Source organism: Cyrtonyx montezumae, unplaced genomic scaffold (assembly GCF_038088225.1).
Source record: "Cyrtonyx montezumae isolate F1298 unplaced genomic scaffold, pur_monq_1.0 scaffold_13, whole genome shotgun sequence".
Classification (NCBI taxonomy): domain Eukaryota; kingdom Metazoa; phylum Chordata; class Aves; order Galliformes; family Odontophoridae; genus Cyrtonyx; species Cyrtonyx montezumae.
Window position 1 is genome coordinate 14,601,566 of NW_027071859.1, and position 25,806 is coordinate 14,627,371.

The 25,806-nt window shown below is 38.2% G+C and overlaps 1 protein-coding gene across 6 annotated transcripts in view; it reads left to right on the plus strand.

Annotated features, from left to right (window-relative positions):
• The window catches only part of KIDINS220 (kinase D interacting substrate 220), a 195,928-nt gene that overhangs the window by 158,825 nt on the left and 11,297 nt on the right, over nt 1-25,806 (plus strand). For 2 of the 6 annotated variants that reach the window (XM_065730713.1, XM_065730710.1), the window contains 5 exons: nt 665-827; nt 14,044-14,222; nt 15,251-15,477; nt 19,781-19,888; nt 20,716-20,772. In XM_065730713.1, coding sequence (XP_065586785.1) covers nt 665-827; nt 14,044-14,222; nt 15,251-15,477; nt 19,781-19,888; nt 20,716-20,772 — 734 coding nt within the window. Of the gene's footprint in view, nt 1-664; nt 828-14,043; nt 14,223-15,250; nt 15,478-19,780; nt 19,889-20,715; nt 20,773-21,622; nt 21,785-25,806 lie in introns of those variants that run through there. The other 4 variants (XM_065730715.1, XM_065730716.1, XM_065730711.1 and 1 more) reach the window with 4 other exon arrangements.

A 25,806-nucleotide genomic window follows, 5' to 3' on the forward strand; every position in this document is an offset into this window, starting at 1 on the left:
TTTTAGTACAAATGTGGAAGTATAACAAAATCACAGATTTAGTAGTAAAATATTGTAAAAACAAGAGAAGATACCCTGAAAGAGCAGTTAAGAGTCACAGGTACTGTACACTGTATACCCTAATGTTATGAAGAACTCCAAGAGCCTTCAAGCTCTTGTCACCAATATGAATGCAGTTCTCTAGGAAAAAAAAAGTTGCTACAACTTGAAAAGCATAAACTGTAATGTTAACTTGGTTCGTTCATCTTTTTTCTATCTTCTAAGCTGAGCTTTATTTGTAATTCATACCCTGTCTTAGTAACTGGAGGTCATGTATTTGTAGCTTTGAAGTTCTGTTGACTGTTGAAGATGGCAGTTCTGTTTTTTTTCTTTTGACTGTATTTTGTATCCCAGTACACAAAAGATCTTTCAATGTATTAACATGAGTTTTGAGAACTCTGTATTTAATTTTGCTCCAGCTCACCTGTAACAGAATGAGAATGTTCAGCTTGGAGCTGAAGTTGACAATTATAATACCAGAAAGGACTTAGGTCAGGATAAGGGACATAAGGGCATACATAGCTGTTACTCTGGGGGGAGGGGGAGCAGCTGGGGAAGGTATCTTTCAAAAGGGGGAAAAAAACAACCACAAAAACACCTGTGTTTCTTTTTTCTGCTACATTAGGTCGCCTATTGAGAGCAAATCAGATCACCTTCAATTGGGACAGGCTTGCTAGTTGGATCAACCTCACAGAGCAGTGGCCCTATAGAACATCATGGCTCATACTGCATCTTGAAGAGACTGAAGGTGTTCCGGATCAACTGACTTTAAAAACCATCTATGAGAGGTAGGTGGATGGAATGTAGTACGAATGATGATTGGAATAGCATGGCTTTCAAACAGCTGTCTAGTTGCAATGCTAATTGTAAGTCCTACAGTCTTACTTTCTTCTGTTAACTTCTGGCAACTTCTAAAATGACTTTCATCACTATTTATTGCACCCTGTAAGGATGTATGCTTTGTATTAAAAGCAAAGAGCAGCCTACTGGAATTATTTTACAGGTTACTGTGTGTTTATTTCTTGATAGAAATTTCCTCACTGCAGTGGTCAAGCTAAGTTTCTCTAGTTAGAATCTGCACTGAAGTCTGCAAACTGCCTTTAGCTGTAAAAACCTCTGCTGTTTTGGTGCTCTGTTAATGTGCTTAAAGATGTAGCAGTCTTTTTACTGAAGTTAAGGAGTGTGAAGGTGAAATGTGACTTCTTTCTTGGTCGCTGGGAAAAGTTGCTGTACCTAAGTGCTGTCTACATATTGTACCTGAGAACAAGAGGAGGTGCTGATGGTTAATGTGCCTCTTTAGATCCCTGGCTGCTATTGAGAAAGGAAATTAAGATAATGAGGAGTGACCTGGTGGCAGTAGGATGGTAGAATTGCTGTTTTCTGATAGAAAAAGATGATAAATATAGCAGTCTTTATTTTTAACACAGATTTTCTATTCCAGACCAGTTGGTATGAGAAAAATCCACAGAAATACAGATATTGTCTCAATATGAGACATTTTCTCTTTAATGTTGTGGAAAACAGGAAAACCTCAGCTGTCTTTCCTCTTAACGTTATGGAACAATTAAATTACACCACGTTAGGGCCAAACTGATGGATGGTTGTATCCTGAGAAAGAAATAGTCAGTGCCACTATTTCTCAAAGATTTTGATATTGTTTCCAAGCAAAACCTTTTTTTATGGATACGGATTCCTTTCTTCATCTCTTCTTAGTAGTCTGTCACCTGCATCAGGGGAAGGTCAGGCTGGGTATTAGGAAAAGGTGCTTCACCAGTGGGTAGTGGGCACAGCCCCAAGCTGCCAGGGCTCAAAGAGCATTTGAACGGCACGTTTGGACATAGGGTTTGAATTTTAGGTGATCCTGTGTGGAGCAAGGGGTTGGACCGGATCATCTTTATCTTCCTTCTTCCAGACTAGGGTATTCTATAATTCATTGCTTAACAGCAAAGGATAATCAGTACTGTCAAGTAGTTAATCACTGAGCTTCTGCTGAAATTGTTGGAACAACTTTTCTAGTCACACGTCATTTAGTCTGTTTCATGCATTCACATTTATGCTGCTAAATGGAAAACATGGGTGAATCTTACTCTGAAATAAATATGTAAGCACACCCTTTTCACTAATTCAAACTTCAGTTAATTTCTTCATCCTGCTGACAAGCTGTACGTGCTTGCTTAACTCAGAGATCTTAAATCTTTTCATCATACCGAGTTCTCTTGTGAGGTGTCCATTAGGATGTTAGGAAGTTATTAATCTCTTGCAAGGTATAATATTCTTTCCCTAGAAAGCCTTTATGAAGACTTTACATTACTAGCTACAAGCATATACCTGAATTTACTTTGTGGTACTCATTAGTGCCTTTTGATTAATTAGCAACAGCAGTGCTAAATCACTTTGGAATGAACCAAGTGCTGTCTTCAAGATGTACCAACCTGTTTGTGGTTTCTAAGGAGCTGAAGGGGGCATTAGAGACCTGAATTGTTCTCAAAAACATGTACTAGCGATTCCCATGTAATGTTAAATCTGCAATAAACCAACTTGAGGAGGAGGAAAGCAGAGGCACAACAGAATGCTAAAGGACTTATTCAGGTTCTGGATTATTTGTTGTTAGCACAGGCACCTGAACAGTTGTCAGTGCCAGGGTTTGTTAGTTCATGTGTGAAGGAGATGCATGAAACCTGCCATGCAGTTTTGCCTCTTGATATGCAGGTTATGGCTCAAAGTAGTATTGCCACTTGAGTAGCTTGTGGATTCATAATACAGACATTGATAAACTTATAAATAAAGTTTATGAAGAACCCTGTGCCATCATTTGGTTAAAACACAAACAAAACCTGTTGTAATAACACCTTTGCTCCATGCTTAGGAAAAGGGTTGGTGCATCTCACACTCCTCTGTTGAACCTGTGTACTAAATTTACAACTCTCCTAATACAGTGATAAAGCTGAGATCTCATCTGTCTGATGATTTGGGCAATTGTGTTTGCCATATGCCAAGTATGAAAAGTTCTGTGAACTCTCCTGTGGGATTATCTGATGCTCTGAAAATTGTTTAATTCAAAATAATCCTTTCAGTGTATAGCAGTGTATTGCTGCTCTTCATCTACAACTGTTTGAAGTAATTTGGCTTGAATATCTGCTCCTTTATCAGTTCAAAATAGAGTATTTAATTTAGCTCCTCTTAGAACTTCAATCTCTGTTTTCTTAGGTTTTCTAGTTGGATAGAACAGCTTTCTGTTTGAAGTGCCATGAATAGATACCAGATTTCTGTACTTTTATAGCTTCTACTCATGTACTTCTTCGCGTGTTACTTCTTCCTTGGCTTTTATTCTGGAAGGAGTTTTTTGAAAATGTTTTGGTGCTTTAGAACAGGAACAGGAGTCTAATTTTCCTAGCATTCCATAGTTTGTATCAAAATCCCTTTTATTGTGGCAGTGCACGTTTTCTTTGATACATTTCTGAGCTGTAAGTGTGTGAGGAGAGGGGACTGCTTGGACACCTCCTTTGAGGATGGCAATTTCAGAGATTCTTTTATGCACAGTTTTCAATGTGTGATTGCTTCCTCCATATGAGGACAGTGTTTGATGGCACAATCATTGTCCAGCATTAGGTCTCCCTTACAGCGAATGACCCATCGTGTCGATCTCTTACAGGTACCCTCAACTGAAGAGTGGTAACAGCTGTGCACTGAGGGTATGACAAGAGGTGGCAAACCCATTGCACAGCTGCTGCACGGTGGTCTCTGGGGGCAGGCAGCTCCCAGCTGTTCTCTCCCAGCAGTCGGTGCCAGCAGGTGGCACTCGCGTGGTGCTCTGCCTGGCTCGTGGTGCTTTGCCCTCAGGTGCAGCATCAGCAGTCTCTCCCACCAGGTGCTTTGTTTTTCAGTGTTGTTTCAAAGAATAAGCGATACGAAGGGTACAGGTAAAATGGAAAGAATCAAGTAGTTGAGCATCAAGAAATAGAAGAATGAAATTGTCTCCAAACTGTGTACACAGGCAGTGTAGCAAAGGGGGGGGGCTGTTTGCTGTCACTTCTCAGTGCTGGCACAGTTAGGAAGGCTGAACTGAGACAACTAAAAGCTGTTCTAGAACTATTCATCAGTTTCTTAGTGATGCTGGAAGCCACAGTAGCTTTTGTAGAGAGAAGATACTTTTTAAGAATATGAATTTTCAGCAGTCGATGAGCATGTGAACAATGTGATGTAATGATTTGAAATTTCAGAAGTTTTAAGGAAGATCCTGAGTGTTTCCGTGTATTAAAATTTAGGATGATAGCATGCAAGGTCCTGAGAAGATTTACACGTGTTGAAACTTAAGGTAATTGCAGGCAAGGTTGTTTGAGGAAAGCAGAAGAGGGAAGGAAAAAGTAGGAGTAGGAGTACCACAAGAAGGTCCCTCCGTGACAGAGGGAGAGGATGCAACATGGAGATTTAACCAGGATAGCTGTTTCAAAGAGAGTTGCAGAGGTAGTTTTGAGCAAATTACAGATGAAAGTAATCATGGATATGAGTGTCTTAACCTGCTGGGGAAAGCAGTCTCATCTGTGAGACTACTAATATAGTTGTGGTCTGTGGATCTGATCCTACAAAGGGAATTCACAGATGCATTGCTGATGGATGAAGAAATATATTCAGTGCTCAGCAACAGTCAGAATAGGAAATCATCTTTAGGTTTTACTAGAAAAGAGATAAAAGAAATTATTATATTATACATATCTGTGATGTATCTACGTTCTGAACACTGTGAGATTCTAGTCGCTGTGTTTCAGAAAGGATTTACCAAAGTAGAAGAAGTTTTAGAGGATGAGTAGAGCCCTAGTTTCACTTAAGAACTTTTTTATGAATATCAGCACAGGCTTTTTTTTCCTTTTTCTCATTCTATTAAGAATCTTGGTTTTGGTTTTCTTTTCATGGAATGCTTGCTCCTTTGTTTCGAATCATATTTCCTCCAGAGGTTTTTGTTAATTGTTTCAGTTTGAGGGTCTGATTTCTAACCATTTTTTTTTTTAATATACTTTTTAGGGCAGTAGGAAACAGTGATTAGATATTAACACCTTCTCAATTAAAACTATTGATGTTAAAGCCAGTTACACAAGGGCAATATCTTCTCTCTCTTTTCCTCAGTAAGTTTATTCACTAAATGAGATGAATCTGCTGAACATGTTTTCCCATTTGTATCCTTATCATGGCAGGAACTGAATCTGTAATGCTTTGTCTATTGGAAGCTGCTTTTAGAAGCCACTGGAGTGATTTTGTATCCATCTTACCAGTGTGCCTTTGTCCTTTTGGGCTCTGAAGGTATAAGTGAGAGATGCTGCAACTGCGAGTGAACCAATTCTCTTCTAGATATGGTGGCCTTACCAGTCTGTCACTTGTTAAAGACTGTTAGTAGCTGGACTGCCTTTATGGATTAAAGCCTGTCCCACGTGTTAAGGTTTAGAGATGAAAGTGGAACTTCAGGCATTTGTTAGCCTCTTGGGTTCAAGAGAGCAATTCAGAAAATGACTAAACAAACTTGTAAACACTTGAAAAACTTTGGATGTGTCAGGTTTTACACCTGAAGTTCCTGCAGGCTGAGGCCTAAGCTGAATTCTGTGGTGTTTTTCCTTGTGCCTAAAGTTTATTCAGGATCATTGAGAGTCAGTAATTGAAGCTCTTAAAAAAAACATGCACAAATAAATGTGGTTTGAGTGTGTTTACAGCAGGAGGAAAAGATCAGATTCAGCACAAACCACAGCAGCTAATGCTACTTCTGTTTAAAAAAAAAATACACATGGTAGGGAGAGGTGGCAGTGAGTGTTTTCTATAATATCCTGTGTGTGAAGTAGTTTTACCAGGTGCAGAAACAGCCTGTGTGGCCAGTCGTGGAAATCTTCTGACCCTGGCAAGTGCAGTGAGTGGCCCACGTAGGCATGACACTCTAGTATTGTGCAGTGCCTGTTGTGCTTTTCTGGGGGAAGATGTCAGGGAACACACTGCGGCCTCCCAGAACAATTTAGAGGACTAACTGCTGCGAAGGGAGGAGTAGGAGGGGAAAGAAGTCAGTTTACAGTTAATGCTAGTCTGTAAGAACTATTTCATGGTCGTAACTGGATACTACTGTGTATTGAATATTTAGCCAAGAGTTTGGTAGATTCATGGTGAGTATTTTCTGCTCATGCAGTTAGGATCTAGGTTATTTATCTTTCTGAATATAATTGTAGCCATTTCGTGGTGAAACATTGAGAAATACAACTGGTGCATCTAAGGATTGTCCTAAGGAAGGTGATGACTCACTCTCTTTGTTTTTAAAGATACTCGAGAGAAGAGAGTCCTTGTTGCCAAAATTGACTTTCCATTTTGTTTAATGACACAGAATTTGGGTAGTCACACAACCTTCTATTCAGGTGTCAAAACTAGCCAGGAGGAAACGTTGCTCTGTTTGTCACACAGTGTCATGAGGGACAGTCTTAACTGTCACTTTCTTCCCAAGCTTTGCTCAAACTGAGGTACTAAGACAGCTTTGTGAGGATACTGGCAAGTTGTTGCTGATCTCTGAATTTCTGTGACATGCCTATTCTTACACATTCATTCAAAATATTAGAACATGATAGCTTGGCTCAAGATAGAAGAAACACTCACAAGCCATCTGTTCAGCTTAGGAGCTCCGCCCTTTACTTAATTTCCTTGAAAACATGCTTCTTGGAAACTAAAGAAAACGATGAAAATCAAGAATCTTAAGTCTTTGATTTTGAAAAATGTGGTATCTTCCAGGATAAGAAAATGGCTGTGCTTTCCTCAGAGCTGTAAGTAGCCATTCTTTGAAACACAACAGCATAAAATGCATAAATCGCTTTAACATCTGCACTATGTGCACGGATGTATACATACCTACCTGTGCTGGGTGGCAAATCCATGTGCTGAAGCAGAATACGACAAGTTTACAGTAATAACATAGTAGCTTTTATTCAGGATTCTTTTTGCGGGCAGAACTGAAGGATGTAGGCTAGCCATAGTTCATTTATTAGATTTTGTTAATGCATTTGTAACTGTTACACTGTTCTAAGGGATAATTTGTAGAAGACACCTGCTCAAACTAGTTTATAAGTCATGGAAAGCATTGGCATTTCTCAGCTTCTTCAGTTCTTGATACTGCCGTTCCAGTTTCAGTATGGGTGCATGATTTTGCTTGCTTTTTTCACCAGTCCCAGAATTTACCACTTTTGGGAAGTAACCATAGAAATGGTTATCTCTACTAACTGCAACTGGAGAAATACTTAATCACAACAACTTGTCCTCTAGTTCTCTTTTTTTTTTCCTCCAGATTCAACTGGTAAAGATTAATGTCATACTAAATGAAACAACGCTTGATTATGGTAGATTTGGAGTTATATAGTGTAGATTCATTGGTGCTATACTTCACTGATAAGTTCAAGTCTTCTGTGTGATAAGCCCTTGTGAACCAAATTAGGAAGTCACGAAAATGCCTAGAGTTGAATATTTGCACTTTATCATTTACTGCTTCAATTTAGAAAGTGTATTTACAGCACACTAAAAATACCACTCAGATATGAATGATATGAAATTATTTTATTAAAAAAATTGAATTCATAAAAAAAAAATCAGAAAAAAGTATTCCGTAGCACTAGTAGTAAAATTTATTTTTTCCCCATATAAAGGCTCATTTATTTTTATAGCAATTTGATGACACATCTGCTTGCTTTATTCAGCTGAAAAGAAAATGTTGGTTCTTGGTGTTTTGTAAAATTGCTTTGTTAAATTATTTTCGAAATCGTTCAACTTTTAACAAATGACATTTGATACTAACATTGGAAAGCAATTTCAGCTAATTAAGTAGATCCTTCTGTAAACCATTGGAACATTAAGATGACAAACTGTTCATTCAGGATTATTTTAATTGGTACAATTATTGTAATTTTGTCGCAATTATGTGTTGAGCTAAAAGCTTTTGTCTAAATCATTTGAGGGTTTTTTGTTAATACACATAAGTAAGAAGAAAAGGAGTAAAATAAAGTCTGAAGATAAGCATTATCTGTCTACTTTTCCATTGCAGTGTTTTAGACAAGTACCTATTAAATTATTCTGTTAAAAAGCATGTTATATATATTTTTTGCAAGTTTCTAACAATTTAAAAAGAGCAAGATTGTTTGAAATATAACTTTTCTCGGAGGTTATTATGTTAATTCCAGTTTTGACACTGTTTAAATACCTTTCAATAAAAAGATTGAAATTAACTTTTTAGGGATTTTCAATTTGTATAAAATCTATTGATGTATTAATTTAAGCAATGTAGCTTTTTAGTGATTATGGAAGTTTAAAGTACTGTGTTCATCTCTTCTGGTCATAACGTTCTCTGCAAAAATCTTCTGCATGGGCCAGATTCAATTAAGTCACTTATTTTAAGGAGGCAGTTCCTTATTCTTGTAGCCCTCACAGTGAGACATTGCTTCTAAATACTTCACATTCTCTTTTTTTTCTCCAATTTCCTTCTGTTGTCTCCTACTTATGATGGAGGATCTAGAATGTTAGGTTTCTTATGCTGATAATGTCCCAATATTAATAGCTAGCATGCCAGTTGATGTTAAGCTGTCAGAGTGGGTCCAGAGGAGGGCCATGAAGATGATCAGAGGGCTGGAGCACCTTTCCATGAGGACAGGCTGAGAATGGTGGGACTCTTCAGCCTGGTGAGGAGGCTCCAGGGATGCTTGATAGTAGCCTACCAGTACCTGAAGGGGACTGCAGGCAAGCTGGGGAGGGGCTTTTTATAAGGGCATATAGCAACAGAACAAGGGGAAATGACTTTAAACAGGAAGAGGGTACATTTAGAGTAGGTACTAGGAAGAAATTACAATAGTGGGAGGATGGTGAGACACTGGAACAGAAATTGTTTGCCCGGGTAGGATGTGGATGCCTTCACCTTGGAGGCATTCAAGGCCAGGCTGGATGGGGCTTAGAGCAACCTGGTCTAGCGGGAGGTGTCCCTGCCTGTAGCAGGGGGTTGGAACCAGGTGGTCTTTAAGTTCTCTGCCATCTAAACCACTCTGTCATCCTGTGATTCTGTGATTTCCCAAACTGTGTGGTGCTAGAGGCAAGGCATGAAAGAGAAGGACAGAGATTACCAGAGGACTTGATGAGTAAGAAGAGAGTTCGGTTGAAAACATACCAGGAAAGAAAAGGACAGGAGCAAAAGCTACTCAGAACGCTAGAGAAAGGAAGGTCTCAAGTATTTTTTTGCCTTTCTTTTTAGTTACCTTTGTAATGTAGATGAGTAAGTCATATTTCTGAATTACATTCTGGATAAGCATTTCAAAAAGTTATAGTTAACATGCATTAATGATACCTCAATTTAAAAAAACAAAAAACAAACAACTTGTGTATTTCAAGTCCCTCCAAACTCCTCTAGTTGATATTAACTTGTGATAGAACATAATAATACAATAATAACACAATAAACACAAATTTGGGGAAATTAAACCTTTATTTTATTCATGTAAGTCGATTCATGAGGCCTGTTCATCCTGGGGGAAGTTGGTAAAGTTGGGAAATAAAATTGGCAAAGGTAGAATATTTACACCACAATGGTTATTCCATTTTTGAATAAGGTAATGGTCTGTAAATGCTATTTTAGCTACACAATACCAGTGGCTCATACCCTGGTGATCTCAAATCCTGCTGGAACTGCAAATGTTTGCTAAAAATCTAAAATCTGCAGGTAAAGGTATTGAATGAAAGAATCCCCACATAAAGTCATAAAGAAGCTTTGTAAGCGCCATTTGGTGGTGTAAATACTGAAAATGGATTAATACAATATTCTCATATTTTACTTGTGTGAGTGATCCTGTTGGACATCTCAATTAGTAAGATATAATTACTTTTTTTGTTTGCAACAGAGCAGATTTGAGCAGTCTTAAGTTCTTCACTACTCCATTTTGCTGCTTTTTTATCTATGCAATAAGTATATCTTTAAAAAAAATCTTTTTGCTTTCTCTAATTCAAATAAAACTGTAAAGCTATAAATGAATCCAGACATTTCAAACTCTATTAACACTTTTTAATTAAAAAGAATGTTGGCATAGGGAGTATTCTGGAAAGTTAAAATAAAATCTGACCTTCGTAATGTGGCTCAGTGGTATAGCATGATACTGGGCATGGGAGATTAGAAATTTAATAAATATATAACTGTCTTCTAAGAAAATGTTTTTTTTTTTTTCCTGAGGTGATCAAAACCAGAAGACTCAGAAGTGCTTTACTGTTACTTGGCTTGGTTAGTTCGTTTTGCAAAGAAAGCTTTCCTGAATACCTATGGTAATAGGAGTTTTAAAATAGCTATTGCATCTGTTCAGTGAAGTCTCTGTACTGCTTAATATGCACCAAGGGGGTTATAATTTTCTTTCTAGGTAGCTATGTCAAACTGTAGCTTCCTTTTTCGTCTTTTATTAAAGTAAAATATCGATTTCCTCTGTTTTATTATTGAGTGTGTGATGACTTTCTGTTCCTGTCTGCATACAAGTGTGTATGTGAGCAAATGCTCTTTTTAATGTCCAAGCTACCTGTTGCAGCCTGAAGAGCATTTGAAGCACTGTTGTTGATAGGTTGATAATACTATGCATTTTGTGGAGGGTTTGTGTGCGAACTTTTAATCCAGAAGAAATACACCCTTGTGGGCTGCAGACACTGTTGCTATTTTGACTAGGTACAAGAAGAATAGGATATGTAACTTCAGAGCCAAGTATTAAATTAGTGGTATTAGTTTATTAGATCTTAGACAACAGATATCTAATTACCAGGTTGTTAAGCATAAAGATTTTGTCTTGCAGTTCAGAGTGGCCCAGATTTTCCAGGTTTTTTCTTATCCTTAGCATCAGACCTATAAGGGAAAAAAGGTTTTGTATCATTTTGAAAGAGAAAATTTCCTCATTTTAAGTTACTATTTTAAGTTTTGACTTTATCAAAAGAAAAACTTATCAAGAAAAACTTAAAAGGCGCATTACAAGTGAAACGTGACATGTCTTCTTGCTTATGCCTTCTGTTGCTCTAATTATTTCCTAATAGTTCTAATTAATTAGGTCAGTTGCTTTATTGGCGTGCAGAAGTTAATTGACTCTTCCTTGCCTAGTTACTTGCTGCTATGAAACAGCCGAGGAAAATTATTTTAGGTGTGAAGAGGAACTTGTTGAACATCTTTGCTTTTGCTGTTGGGGGAGAGGTCTGGAAAGGGCATTGGGAACGGCCTTCCAGATCTCAGCCGTGCAGAGAAGGCCATCTGTCTGCCTGCTGGGGAGCAGCTGGGAGGCTGCTTCACAAGAAGAGCTGGGTGGGGAGAGTGACTGCATGCTGGGGCCTTGTCCTCACGGCCAGAGTCTGCAGTCCCACAGTACCCAGATGGGAGGAGCAGTGCCTGTGGCCATGCCAGAAAACAGTCCAGTGATCCCTGGGAGAGTCTGTAGCCACTAGGTCATGCCAAGAAGTCAGCGTGTTAAGGTCAAGAGCAGCAATGTGCATAGGTGTAGCTCTGCAAAGAGCCTAGGGCAAAGGCGTGTACTTGAATGCAGTTCTGGAGTCAAGCAAGAATAGCACCCAGGTATGCTTCTCACAGCTTTTATCATGGCAGTCTCATCCCATGTTACACAGCTGCACTGTGTGAGCTGGCCTGGAGCTCAGAGGTGGTAGATAGAGCCTGTGGGCAGCCTCAGGGCCCTGACCCGACCTAACAGGGCATGTGGGCACAGCACAGCCTTCTGCATGGGTGGAGCTGCTCAAAGCCTCTTCCTTTTGAGCACCACCTGGCTGGGTAGTGAAGGACCACATCCTCTGGTGGTGACCTCCCCTACAGAAGGTGTGGTGGCAGGCAGGCTGTGCCACGTAGAACCTGAAGGCCTAGCTATCAGGTTATTTTCTAAGTCAGTCATGGAAACGCAGGGTGAACCAAAGTGAGGAGATTTGCAGCAAAGTCATAGTCTTTTGAATGGAACATCTGAATGATTTACCAATATGTATTTTAAATATTTTCTTGAGGAAAAAGCATTAAATCGTTATTGGACATTTATAGAATATGACTTAATCCACACTGAAGAAGACAGCTTTTAATTATAACTGTTGATGGTAAGGCCATGGGAGGTGTAGTAGAATGAATTCTTAAGCTTTTATCAATGTATTGTTCTGTTTTGGGCCCTTCTATATCTATATATATACATTGAGATTGTTTTTTGCAGAAACAAAAACTAAGCATCGCTGACACTTTTATTGATGTTTTTGACTGAAAGAGTAATATTTCTTGCTTAGAAATATCCAGCCCCAGAGTGGGAATAGTGTTCACAGAGCTTAATTCTTAGATCTGTGTACTTACAGAAAAAGTAACTCCTAAAGTGCTTTACATGCTAACCTTTTATTTTTTTTATCTAAGAAGTACGGACACATACCATTTTTGTGGCTCTTTGCCAAAAGATTATCATTTACATAAATATTTCTTTCAAAGGCATAGTTTAAGGCATTGAACTCAGGAGGTTAGAATAGAGACTTCAATCTGTACACCAGCAGTGGGCTACTGGCTTCTGAACAGAAGCTTTGTTTGTCATATTCAGAACACTGTTCACATTCATACTTAAGTAGAGCTGGCATTAAAATTCAGCTTATTTGTTTCATGTGATTCATCAGCTGTGTATTTTATTTAAATCTGTGTCACACTCTCTTTCAGCATTTTATTTTGTAGATTTAAGTGTTGAAATAGGCCACTCTTTAACTCCTTGGTCTCTGACTTCAGTACTGATTTAATATTCATTTTGCTAGTTGTAAACTCTTGTCTGCAATACTCTAAGTAAATACACGTAACTGAAATGTGTGCTGATGTTCGTATTTCATTTAAAAGCGTGTGCATATGCATGTAGTTTTATGTGAGACAAAGTGGAAAACCTGAATATAGTAGCCAAATTTTCTTGTAAAAATGACGCTGTCAGATTTTGCTCAATGGACAGGGTTTAGGCTGTGGTCTTAATTTTTTCTGTCTTTTGACCATTCACTCTTGATGTGAAGAATGAGGAGTTATTTGTAGATGCTGCTTACAAAAGGTACGTGGTCCATTTAGCCATTTTCTTTAATATCTGTTAAAATTAACAGGAATGTCATCATTTTATTTTTAGTATAGTGCAAGACTGTGCTAATAGACCAGAAGGAGAGATTTGAACACAGTTGAAATATGGTTTTGATGTAAATGTTGCGCTTACTTCAAGCATCTAGCACTGATCCTGAGTTTCTTTATTTCTCTTAATACTAAATCCTAAATATTCTGTGTAAATTTGCTATTGTTCTTCCTGGAATAGTCCCATTGTACATGAAGTAGTAGAGGACCTAAAACAAAGATCAAAGAAGGCCATTATTTTTGAAAGCTAACAAGTTGTGAGATAATTCGGCTGTTTATAGACTTAGTTCATTAACTATATTAAAAATATATTTCAGATCCAACCAGATTTTGTTTGAAGTGTTATGTTTTAGGTTTATTTTTTCACACTACAGCAAACATTTAGTACTCCTTATTCCTCCATGTAACTTCAATATCTACCACAAAACACACACGCACACACACACAAGAACAAAAAGCACCATTGCTTGACAGTGGTCATAATGCATCAACTTGACTGTCTCAGTGCTTTGTTGATCTCTTCTGTTTGTTTTTATTTGTGTACTTGTGGCGTTCGTCTTAGAAGCTGAGTTAGTTGGAAGCAGGCACTTGTTTTCCCATCTTCTTAACTGTGAAATCTCACACAGTTGGGTTCTGATTAACATCTAAGAAATCTGAGTGTTTTTGTTGGGGGAAATATTAGTTTAGAAGTTGGAGTTAACTGTGGAGCTTGTAATTTGTGTATCAGAACTTGAATGTTTTAGATTAATTCTGATGTGTTAACTTGCTGTTATTTAAGTTACAGAGCTATAAATTTGTGGTCTGATTTCAGTGAGTAGCCATACTCTAATTCTTTCTGTTTGTTTATCATTTATCTGTTATTCTCTCACCAGAATTTCAAAGAATATTCCTACAACTAAAGATGTTGAACCACTGCTTGAAATTGATGGAGATATACGCAACTTTGAAGTATTTTTGTCTTCACGAACACCTGTTCTTGTAGCACGTGATGTAAGAACATTTTTGCCATGTACTGTCAACTTAGATCCCAAACTACGAGAAATCATTGCAGGTAAGCATGTTTCCAAGTAAATGGAGAGTGATAATTGAGATGGAACTGCTTTGCATATTGTGCAGGATCCTGATTTGTTCATCAGTTCAGACCTTCACCTCCTCTGACCTGACTTCAGTATCAAGTTGTTCAGTTTTACTTTGTAGCTTTCCATACAGACCAAATTATCCTAGACTAAAACAGTTCTTCAAGAGGGACAAACTACTGTTAATGATTGATTTTGAGGTGGCTTTGACAATTGTGGGAAAACAGTACATGCATCACAATGGTACGTTATTGGTAGAGATGTAAATTTACTTCCAGGTAGTTTTTAACAGTTTTGGGTAGCATCAATTCCTTTAGAACTGAAGCCAGAGAAAGAGAATGGGATGTCTCCAGTCTGATGCATCCCCTGCTAGACACCTGTGCAGCTGATACCTGTCAGTTTTTTTGGGGTTTTTTTAGTCTGTGTTAGGATGATATATAAATTGCCAATAGGGCAGGAGTTGCTCATTGTTACTCCTTGCTTGTCTCAAAAAATGAACTCAGATTGAGGTATGTGCTTGACAGTAAATATTCTGACTACTTAACTGCAGAAGTAGACTGATGTGACCTCTAGTATGGCAGAGGTTACTGTTTGATCTGCAGTAAGCCTAAGGCATCCTAATATTTCTCCTTGTGTAAAGATGCTAAAAACAGAACCAGATCTTTAAATTTAAAATGGGATCCTTATGAGTTGTTGGTCTGACAGCATACTCAGTGGGATCTGAGCTCCTTGTGTTTTAGTGTGTGCCCACTGCCTCTTGTCCTGTCACTGGGCCACACTGAAGGGATACTCCTGAGCCTCCTATTCTTCAGAATCAGTAGCCCTAGCTCTCTCAACCTCTCCTCACAGGAGGATCCTCTTAAGACTTTGGTGGGTTCTTTCCAAAATGTTTGTGTTTCTTTGGTACTGAGGGGCCCAGAACTGGACGCAGTCGGCAAACAAATCAAAAGTACTTGTTCAACTATCTCAGCTCAATCTCATTCTCCTTCTACCTGTTTTTCAGATGTTCGTGCTGCAAGAGATCAGATGAATATAGGAGGACTTCCTTACCCCACACTGCCTTTACATGAAGCACCTGCAAGAGCAGCATCTCTGTTCAGTCAGCCTTCATCAGCCTGCTCTTCTACAACCTCTTTCAATGGACCGTTCAACAGCGGAGTTCTATCGCCCCAACCTCACAGCAGTTACTATAGTGGTATGACAGGACCTCAGCATCCGTTCTACAATCGGGTAAATAATAACAACTGATTCTTCTCCATCAGTCTGGTAGTATTGAATGTGATGTCTGTGAAATGTTTAAGCGACCCGTGCAAATGATATTTAGAAATGAAATCTTGTCCAAAAATCTGTCCGTTTCACAGTAATGTTCACTCTTGTGGTCTCATGGGGTGAAGTGGTAGATTGCATTAGGATATTATGCAAAGGGAAAAAAGGTCAAACACACTGAGATGCTGCTCTTTTGTAGGGTACTGCAGGGAACCTTTACATATATTTATACATATATATGGCTTTTTAAATGGTGAATTCTGCACACTTCTTCACATACTTGTTTGCAGTCATTAAAGAAGATCCTGGTTTTTTCTTAGTAAGTTAAATAAGTATGTGCAGAAACTGAAGTGAGGAGCTACCCAACAAGAACCTATCTAGACATGTCTTCCCTTTTATCTCTTTTCAAAGTTATCCTGGGATCCTTTTCTTTAACCAGTGCTGCACTAGTTTAAAGAATCAACATACATTACATAAACAGTATAATTGTGAGTTATGTGTGAGTATCAGAAAACAGTCCTAGACATAGCTCACTTGTAATTTGCAATACTTTATTGTATAGTGGGATTGAATCTAAGCAGTGTAAGATAAACTATTTTTTAAACATTGTTCCTAGTTATTAACATATATATCGGCTTATTAGGTGAGACAGCAGTTTATAAGAATGCCTTTTTAGGTGCATTTTACAACAACGTTTGCAGTGCTGATCTACTTAGGGTGATTTAGTTTGCAGTTATTTAAAATTTGAGCACGCTCCCCAAATAAATTGTAACTTTTTTTGTGAGATATATTCCGTATTTTTAAAACTTATTTTTTTTCCTTCTTTTTCCTGCAATATTATCAGGGAGAAAAAGGTATTCAGAAAGCAGATGTAAGTCATAGATGTTTCCATATACAGTTTTCAGTAGTGAGGTTTGATAGGTTCAGTCAATTAAGCTGGGGAAAAAATTGAGTTATTCCTTAATGTTAATTAACCAAAGCTGAAGAGAGTATATTTAGCACAGAGCCTTTTGTCTGTTCTAAAGTTATTCTTATACTGACCCTATATTAAGCATAGATACTATTTTCTTTAAAATAACTTAAAATAGCATATTCTTTGCCCAACACTGGTAGATGCTTGTCTTAATCTTCCTGCTGATACTAAGTCACCTGAATTAAGTGAGTGTTTAATTGGAAGCCCTGTTTTTGTCTGTTCCTGTACATGACAAGGTTTTAAGTATGTGGTAACTTGCGATTTAAACTTAGATGTTTTCATGGCTCTTATAATCAGTAAAAAAGCAATTATTAGTGAGTCATTGGCTATTTTTACAAGTATTTTATTTGCTCATTTTTAAGTGCATACATGGATTTATAGGCATGGTTATTTTTCCTTTTTAAGACTCAAGGCCTTTCTCTAAGGAATTTTACACTGCTTTTCTAAGGTATAAAACACAGCATACTGAAATAAATAGTGAGAGCCTTATAGTAGTAGAAGAGTTTTTCTGAGAGCATTTTCAATCACGTTTCACTTCTGGAAGAATGGTTTAATAAAAGAGCACTGACAGATGAATACGCTCTCCTCAGCAGTAAAGTATCTGAGGGAGATCTTTGGACACCTGGATGACACAACACATCAGGGTCAACTGCTGCTCTGGAGACGTCTGAATTTTATGACAGTGTTCTTAAATTCTTGGGATGGATACATTGCTTTAGTTCTGACCAGATAATGGCCCCTGTCTTCTTGTTTATAAGAGATCATCTGTTCTTAAGGAAAAAAACAGAACAAAACTTTGAGCTCTTGGGAAAAGCTCATGTTGCTTGTTTTCAGAAAACACTACTCTTTCGTATGTTTCTGCTTTGTTCTTCAGATGCGTTATGCTCTTGAACTTCTAGTAACTCTTCATTTTTTGTTTGAGGCCCCATTCTCCCCGTGTATTGCTCTGTTATGGTCCAGTTTAGCAGCTCTTCACCTTGGCACTTCGGCTCTCAGTTTTGGACTGTGATAGAGAGCTAGCAGTTTACCCCTATCTAAATCCCTGGTGACAAGCTGATGTCAAGTTCAGCTTCCCCAAATCGCTGCTGTCACAGACCGTTGTTAGATCATGATTGTAATGAAGATCAGAGCAGTAGGCACGTCTAAGTTTCCTGAGTGGGAACTATGAATTATGGCGTGTATTTATATATTTTTTAATTTATGTCAGTATAGGGGCAAATTCTTTGGTACCTGGGCTGTGCTTATGTTTTATAAGCCATCTGCAAACTTGGAGAACAGCTCGGCACTGGTTTATGCCCAGTATTTATTTATGTTGATCTCATGTTTTCATGATGCCTGTATTATGATAGATGCCTGTATTATGATACTTTGAGAGTTGAGACTGCAGAGTTGAAATTTAATATTGGAGAATTAATTCCACAGGTGGGAAACAGCGGAGTAGCTGAAGCAGGCACGAGGCATAATTAGAAATGGTGGAAGAAATTGTGATATAATTGCCTTATTGGACCAATTTTGTCATTGCTTTGTAGTTTGATGACTCGCAACCAAAAAACAGGTGCTCACTTTGTTTCAGAGGGTAGTCTGCAGTGAGAGCTAGGCATATGAATGTGGTATCTTAATTAAGCCTCTCATGCTTGTGGGTTTTCCATGTGGTTTAAACTGCTAATGGAAAACGGAAGCATTTAATTATTCAAGAAATAAGAGACTTTTTTTGAGAAGAGTTTTATGCCTATGACATACCATGAAGTGTGTGCTTCGTAGCAGTGAAGTTTTCTGAATCATCTTATCTTTACCAGTGAGTATGAGACAGAGCCCAGGCATTGGCCCTCCTGCCTATCTAGCCAACTAAAGTTAAAAATCACAGATAAACAACTCCCAGATTTGCAGTAATGATTACAGTGCATGCCATGCATCTTCATATGTTGGAAGAGCATGTGAACTTCTTGTGGTAAGCCTGAAAGTGTGTGCAAGGACTACCTGTTCTAGCTAAGAATAGGGAATCAGATATATTCATTCATAATTACTCAGAGTTGGTGCATGTGCCATCTTAACTGATGTACACATGAATTTACTCATTCATTTACTGCTGATTCTGATGGCAAAAGGCTTTTGTTTTGTTTTGGCTTGGTTTGTTTTTATCCTTAAATCCAAAGTGGAACACTTCCGCAAGTTTTATTCCTCTCTCATAGATTGGCCATCGAGTTATAACATGGTTTAGGCTATGCTAAATTTGGTGCAGTGGGCTACTTAAAATGTTGTCATGTGCAGAAACACGAACCAAGCAGTATGTTTTGTTTGATAAATAGCAGGATAGTATAATTTTTAGATGTTACACAAAAGAACACCAGTATGTTTTTGGATTATTTGGGCTTTTTGTTTGCTTGTTTTTTTTTATTTTGCTTTTGAAGCCCAGTAAAGAATTCAGAGCCAGGAGTTCAGACTTCAGGAAAAGGAGAATTACAGAAGACTGTTGTTTTTTCCATTACGTTGCCTTAGAAGTGAATTCATAAGGAAGTGAAGTTCTTTACTTCAAAACCTAATTCCAATTCATAGACAGGTCAAAAATAAAATTTTAACAGTATGGACAAGCAATTCTTAAATACCTGCCTGGTTGTAAGATTTGTGATTCTCAAAGGTACATATGTGCGCACATTTTAGTCACGTGCCAGTGGGTGACGTGGATTTCAGGAAGTATGTTCAGGCAGCTGATTTTAGCACTTGAAGGACTGGAGCATATGGAGTACTTTGTTCAAAATGAAGTAATGCGTGATTTTGGGATCCCTCTATCTCTTAGAAGTGACTATTAACAATCATTTATTAATAAAACTTCTATTTTTGTACAGCTGTCTCAGGTACTGTGAAGCATTTTTCATTTTACAGAAAAACTGATTGAGTTCAGCAGCTCTGAAGTCAATGAAAAATATTGAAGTGTGAGACCTTATCACGTTTTCAGAACAACTGTTGGAGTGTTCCTGCTATAAGCACCCCAACTCTGTTCCTCCTGCAAGCCATGTCCTGGCACCTGCACCTGCTGGCTTTGGGGGGAGCAGTGGGAAGGGAGGGAGGGAGGGTTGGCTGCTGAGGGATTTTGAAGAACTCACTCCAGAGCTTTTGACTGAATTCTGCTAAATGCAAAAAAATAAAGAATGCTGTTAATAATTGCTCTCTTCACTTTATTAAACTCAACTACAAAATATGTTTTGTTGAAAAAAGTTTTATTTTATTATTACATTTTGATTTGTGTAATTGTTTGTCCCTTTTTTTTTTTGTTACGTTTATATTTTTTTTCCATAGCCATTCTTTGCCCCATGTCTTTACATGCCAAGGTATTACCCTGGCAGTTCTCATCTCATCTCACGTCCACTAAAAACGAGTTTGTCCAGAGATCAGAACAATGGCCTAGTAAGTATTTTGAAGGTTAATTCACATGCTAACCTAGACAATAAGTATAGTGAATACTGTAATTGAAAATTAATTAATGATGATGCAGTATTAGTCAAGTATAAGCTCTTTTTATAAGTAGTTAAGTAGTTTAAGCAAAGGTGTTGTTAATATGTAATGTAAAATGTATTTTGTTTTAAACTTAAAAGTTACTTAAAGTTGAAAATGAATTTTAACATCCAGGTATCAAGGTTGGAGGAGTCTGACCTGGCAGGAATTTTATAGTAATACATATTCTGTGTCATCTGGAGAAGGTAAAACTGCTTCCCTTAATGTTGTACAGATTTCTGCAAATTGAAAGGCCAAAGAAAGTAGTTAAAAGCAATGTTTTAAATATTCAAGTAAAACAAAATACATTTTGCCTTAAGTGTGCATTAGTTGTAGCTTGGTTTTGTAAGTATATATAATTCAACTTTGTTTACCCATCGAGAAGGAAAAGTGAACAGACTTTTCTGGTTTCCTATAGAATAATAAAATTCCTAATAAGATATTTATTTTACTGACAGATGGCTGTTCAAATGGAATTAAGAACTAAAGAAAGCTTAAAAAAGAAACGCAAAAGAGGCAGTAAAGGCCTTACTTGTCAGTGCTTTAATTCTAGGATATTGATACATTGAACAAAGCTATCAAAAGGTTTTAAAATCTTTTTCTTTAATCACTAACAGAATACAAATACGTTTCTGTCGAGTTATGTGTTGTTACGAGATCATTCTCATTCATTATTTCTTTTTTTTTTTTGTTGAGCCCTTGATTATTTTACCCAAACCATAATATTTTGTTGTTGCTAGGATGTTATCAAGGAAGATGCTGATGAGGGGCTTTCTTCACCCACAGACCCCTCAATGGTAAATGAGTAGTCATGTGGTGTGGAAATTTTAGCATCTCATTGCTTTTTCAGCAGTAATGAGTCTGCATTAATCGTAACTGCAGTTCACTAACACTGCATTGGTGGCTTCGGTGGGCATATAGAGTAGCTGAAAACTAATGTAGTTTGTGAATGAATTTAAGAGCTAATATTTCACCTGTAAGATATAGTATGTTTTTTCCCCTGTAGTTTTTCCCTTGCCTTTTTCAGTAGCTGTCGTGCGTATTGTGGTAGTTCAGCAGTAAAAAATGACAGGTGGTCATTTGTGATTTTAGAGCAAAGTAACTGTGTGTTTCCTGCTTTATTCAGCTCTCACCTGGTCCCTGTTTCTTTAGCTGGTGGCATAGAGCCATTGCAGTTAACGCGGTATGAAGCAGTGTTCCGTGGAAATAAAATAACAGGCCATACTTTTATTCTTCAATCAGAATGCTGACAGTGATGTTTCCTGTGACTTGTTCTTTGTTTTAGTCTCAATATTTGCACAAAGATATCTTCTTTATAGGTATCTGTTCTAATTCTAACTGGAAATCAGTGAAATACTGTGAGGATATATTACCACCAATGAGGTTAACACAGCTGTAATCATTCTCTTAAATATTGCTGCCATTGTTAGTGCTGGCAACAATTACAGTTAAAATCCCAGTTATGTTTTGTTAGTCTGGTAAATCATTGCAAAAAAAAAATAAAATTGTGCAATGGAAAAAAAAAAGAAACAAGAAACAACCTGCAAACACACAGATTCCAAAACTGCTGTATTTAACTGCACCTACACTTCATTTATCAATTACGAAAGTGCACTGGAGAATTTACTCTAAAGTTCTGTTTCCCAGCTCATCATCTACCCTGAGTGAAGGGATGACTTTGAGGTAAATTTTTCTTGTATTAATTGTGAAGATGCTGATGTCTTCTCTGCATTTCTTTTCTTATCTCAGTGTCTTGCTGTCCTCCCAGTCCTTTGCAGCTTGTCAGTGTGACAAGAGAAGGCTCTAGAAGGATGTGTGTATTTTACCAGTGTGAGAAGGGGACACGGGAGTGGAAACTCACCTCAGCATGCTGTAGTACACCAGCTCCAGGAGCAGACCTAAACTTGGTTGTTCCTCTGCTTGTTCCCCTGTGTGTTTCATAAGCAGATAGGCTGCAGGTTCCAACAACAGTTGAAAATATTTGTGTAACTGACAGGGACTGATGGCTGTAGGTTAGAAAACGTAAGAGTTGCAACATAATAAAGTTGGAAGTCATGATAACGAAGGCTTTCATTATATCCATTTTTCAGAGTCCATCTTACTCTGTACTGCTGAGTTTCACAGTACGGGATGATGTGCTTTTCTGAGGTTTAGCCTATACTGTAAATGTAAAATTTAGAATTTCTGCAAATCTCTTGGGTAGTTAACAATAATGTTGTTAGTGTATGCTGTCCTGTGTGCCTGGCAGATTGCCTCACCAGGGTTCCCTCTGTTCTAAAAACACTTATTTTTGCAGTATTCATTGAAATTTTGGTGGAAGGAAACAGTGACAGTATTATGCTTGTTGAAGGCATTGCAATTGTCCATAGGTTGTAGTTAGAATAATTCCATCGAGCTGCGAGGCTGCTCTCAGTGGATGGATCACTACCACTATGTAAGTGACAGCATTCTAACTCATATCTTAATGCGTGGACTGGTGCATGTAAATTAATGAAATAACAGTAAGAAAAACCTGCATTGAGTAGTTAATGAGCACCAAGGCTTGGAGCTGGTTTGAGGATTGAAAACAAGAAAGGCATGTAGAATCAGAACTGACTTTCATACAAATCTAGAAAGAAGCCAGAGATGTTGCAAGTGTGCTATTGTGTGAGTTAGTTATTGTTTTTAATGTTACAGAGCAGGAAACAGCTACTGCAAAAGTTTAAGATGTTTAATACAGACCGTCATTGCTACTCTTGGCCTGAGCTGACGAGCTGTGCTGAGGATGCTTTGTCAACAGCTGAGGCCCCTGCCATTGTTGGCCATTTGACATTAGAAATCTAAAATTCCAAATCATACTCATTTGTCTTGTATAAAACCAATGTAAATCTGAGTTAGCTTAATGAAAATCAGAACTATACCGAGAGCAGACATCATATAGAAATAACTTGGGAAGCCGTCCTTAAGGGACCAAGGAATGAAACGGAGCTGGCAGCTCTCTGAGGACAGCTTTGTAAGAGTGCAAGAGCTCTCCATCCTCACGTATAAGAAATGAAGCAGGGGTGGCAGGAAACCAGCATGGCTGAGCAAGGGCCTGCTGCGCAAACTGAGGGAAAAGGAGAATGTGTACGGGTAGTGCAAGCTGGAATGTGTGGCCTGGGAAGAGTACAGGGATGCTGTCCAGACATGCAGAGACAGGATCAGGAAAGCCAAGATACAGATGGAATTGGTGAGGGATGTGAAAAATAATATGGGATTCTGCAGGTACATGAAGTCAGAAAAGAAAGGCCACAAGGAGAGTGTACCCCCTCTCATAAATTAGAAGGGACAACTGTCTGCAACAGACATGGAGAAGGCTGAGATACTCAACGAGTTCTTTGCCTCAGTTCTTGCTGGCAGCCAGGCTTCCCATGTCTCTAATGTCTCTGAACCTATAGGTGGGATTGGGAGAGCAAAATTCCTACAGGCAAAGAGCAAGTTCAAGTCTACTTGGTAAGACTGAATGGTCTGTACATTCCAGGGTCCTGAAAGAGCTGGCTGATGTAGCTGTCAAGCTACTCTCCATCATATTTGAAAAGTCATGGCTGTCAGGTGAAGTCCCTGGTGACTGGAAAAAGGAAACATCACTTTCATTTTTAAGAAGATTAGAGAGGAACACTCAAGGAACTACATGCCAGTGAGCCTTGTGTCTGTGCTTGGGAAGATCATGGAGCAGATCCTCCTGTAAGCTGTGTTAAGGCACTTGCGAGATGTGGAGTTGATCTGAGACAGCCAGCACAGCTTCACCAAGGGCAGATCGTGCCTGACCAGCCTGGTGGTGTTCTTCAGTGGAGTGATGGCTTTGGTGGACAAAGGAAAGGCAACTGATGTCATCTACTTGGACTTGTGCAGGACTTTGATATGGTCCCATTTGATATGGTCTTACTTCTTAATTGAAGTAAGATTTGAAAGGTGGGATAAGGAATTAGTTGGAAAGTCACAGTCAGAGGGTTGCAATCAGCAGATCAATATCCAAGTGGAGACTGGTGATGATTGGTGTCCTTCAGGAGTCTGTCTTGGGATGTCGTGCTTGTTCACTTTATCAGTGATGTGGACAGTGGGATTGAGTGCACCCTCAGCAAGTTTTCAGATGGCACCCAAGTGTGAGTGTGAAGTTGATATGGCAGAAGGAAGGATGCTGTTCAGAAGGACCTGGCCAGGCTTTGAAAAGTGGTTGGGGTGGGAGGGGGCTATGAGGTACCTTCCAACCCAAGCATCCCGTGATCCTGTGTACTTCAGGATAAATATGGCATGCCCTCTATGAAACAGGAAGTGCTTTTCTAGAGATGGAGCATGAATGATGGTGTGTAGCATAGGGGCTCTCTTTTTATGCATTTTCCAGATGCTTTTATGTGGGATTGTTGTGCTTTGAATATTTACTTGTTATTTCTGTTGCTTGTTCTTAAAAGTACCATTTCAGTTCCGTGAATGGTGGTTTAAAAAAAAATAAATCACGTGTTTAGGTACAGGGCTTCAAAGTTATTTGAGGTACAGGGGTTATGTAATGTGATCTCGAAGTGGCAGGAAAAAGTGTTTAAAGCTAGATTTTCCATGAGAAGTAAAACGTGAAACTTAGGGCAAGCAAAGGGAGCAAGTGTGCTGTTGTACAAGTCAGAGCAGTGTTTTCTTAGGAAAATGGTATTCACATAGCATATACTAACTGTGTGTTAGGAGAGTCTTGTCTTAAAAGCTTCAGCAAATTATGAAAATATCCCAGTACAGTACTTTTCTGTCTTAACATTGTTTCCTTTGTTTACTTGAGTGCATGTCATCTGTATATTCAGTCTTTTTGATGTCACTTTTAAGCTGTTGTTTCTTTTTGTTCTGTTTTGTCCTTTCCTCAAAGCTGTGTAAGTCTGGGTTAAGCAGACCAAGACAGGTACAGCCACTTTCTGTGAATTATCATTCACTTTTTAGAGTCATTTCAGAAGCTATCATGCTGGTGCTTTGTGCTGGGCTGTCTGTAAACTAATGCTCATTACTAGCCTTGAGGTTTGTTTTGACAAGCTGCTTTTAGCTTTTGCATGGCAAATACTTTTCAGACTAATGTTCTTTAAGCATCTTTAACAAAACCACTAAGACTGAAAAATGTCAGTTTAAGTGCAGTTTTAATTCACTTACATGATGGTGATATCCGTAGAGCTATTGCACTGCTTATTCTTCAGAGAGTGCTTTTTACGAGGAATGATTTGGATTAATGTGCATCTATTTCAAACAGTTCACACTTTAACAAAAATTATCTAAATATGAGGTTGCTTTGCCATTTATTTTTTTTAATACACAGAAGGAACTTCCTAGACTAACTTAACGCTTGCAGAAAGTATGACTTGCTTATGATTGTTAAAACAATATTTTGATCTGAAGGAAGATTGTTAATTAGAAGCGTCTTAAAAACTTCATTTGTTTGTACGTACTGCTAGATACTGTATTTAATGGATTGAGAGAACAAAGGCAATTGCTTACACACATTGCTTAGGGATCACTCATCACAGTAGTGCCACCATGTAATTTTGGCTGTTTCTTTTCTTTTAATTGATCTAACTGCATTTTGGAAAGAAACTTTTAATTTGAATTAATTCACTACCTTTTGTTTGTTGGTGTAATATAACTCATACCAACAGCAAATAGTGTGTTTATGGGAAAATATTAGACAAAACACTTTGCCAGTTGGAAGGACAAATGAGAATGCCTTGGTGGTTGGCTTATGTACCTTCCTTGATGACTGAGATCTGAATTTACTCCTCATTAGGTGCCTAATACGTTAGCTAGTTGGTATCATAGGCACCTAATTAGGAAGTCACTGCAGAGCCTGA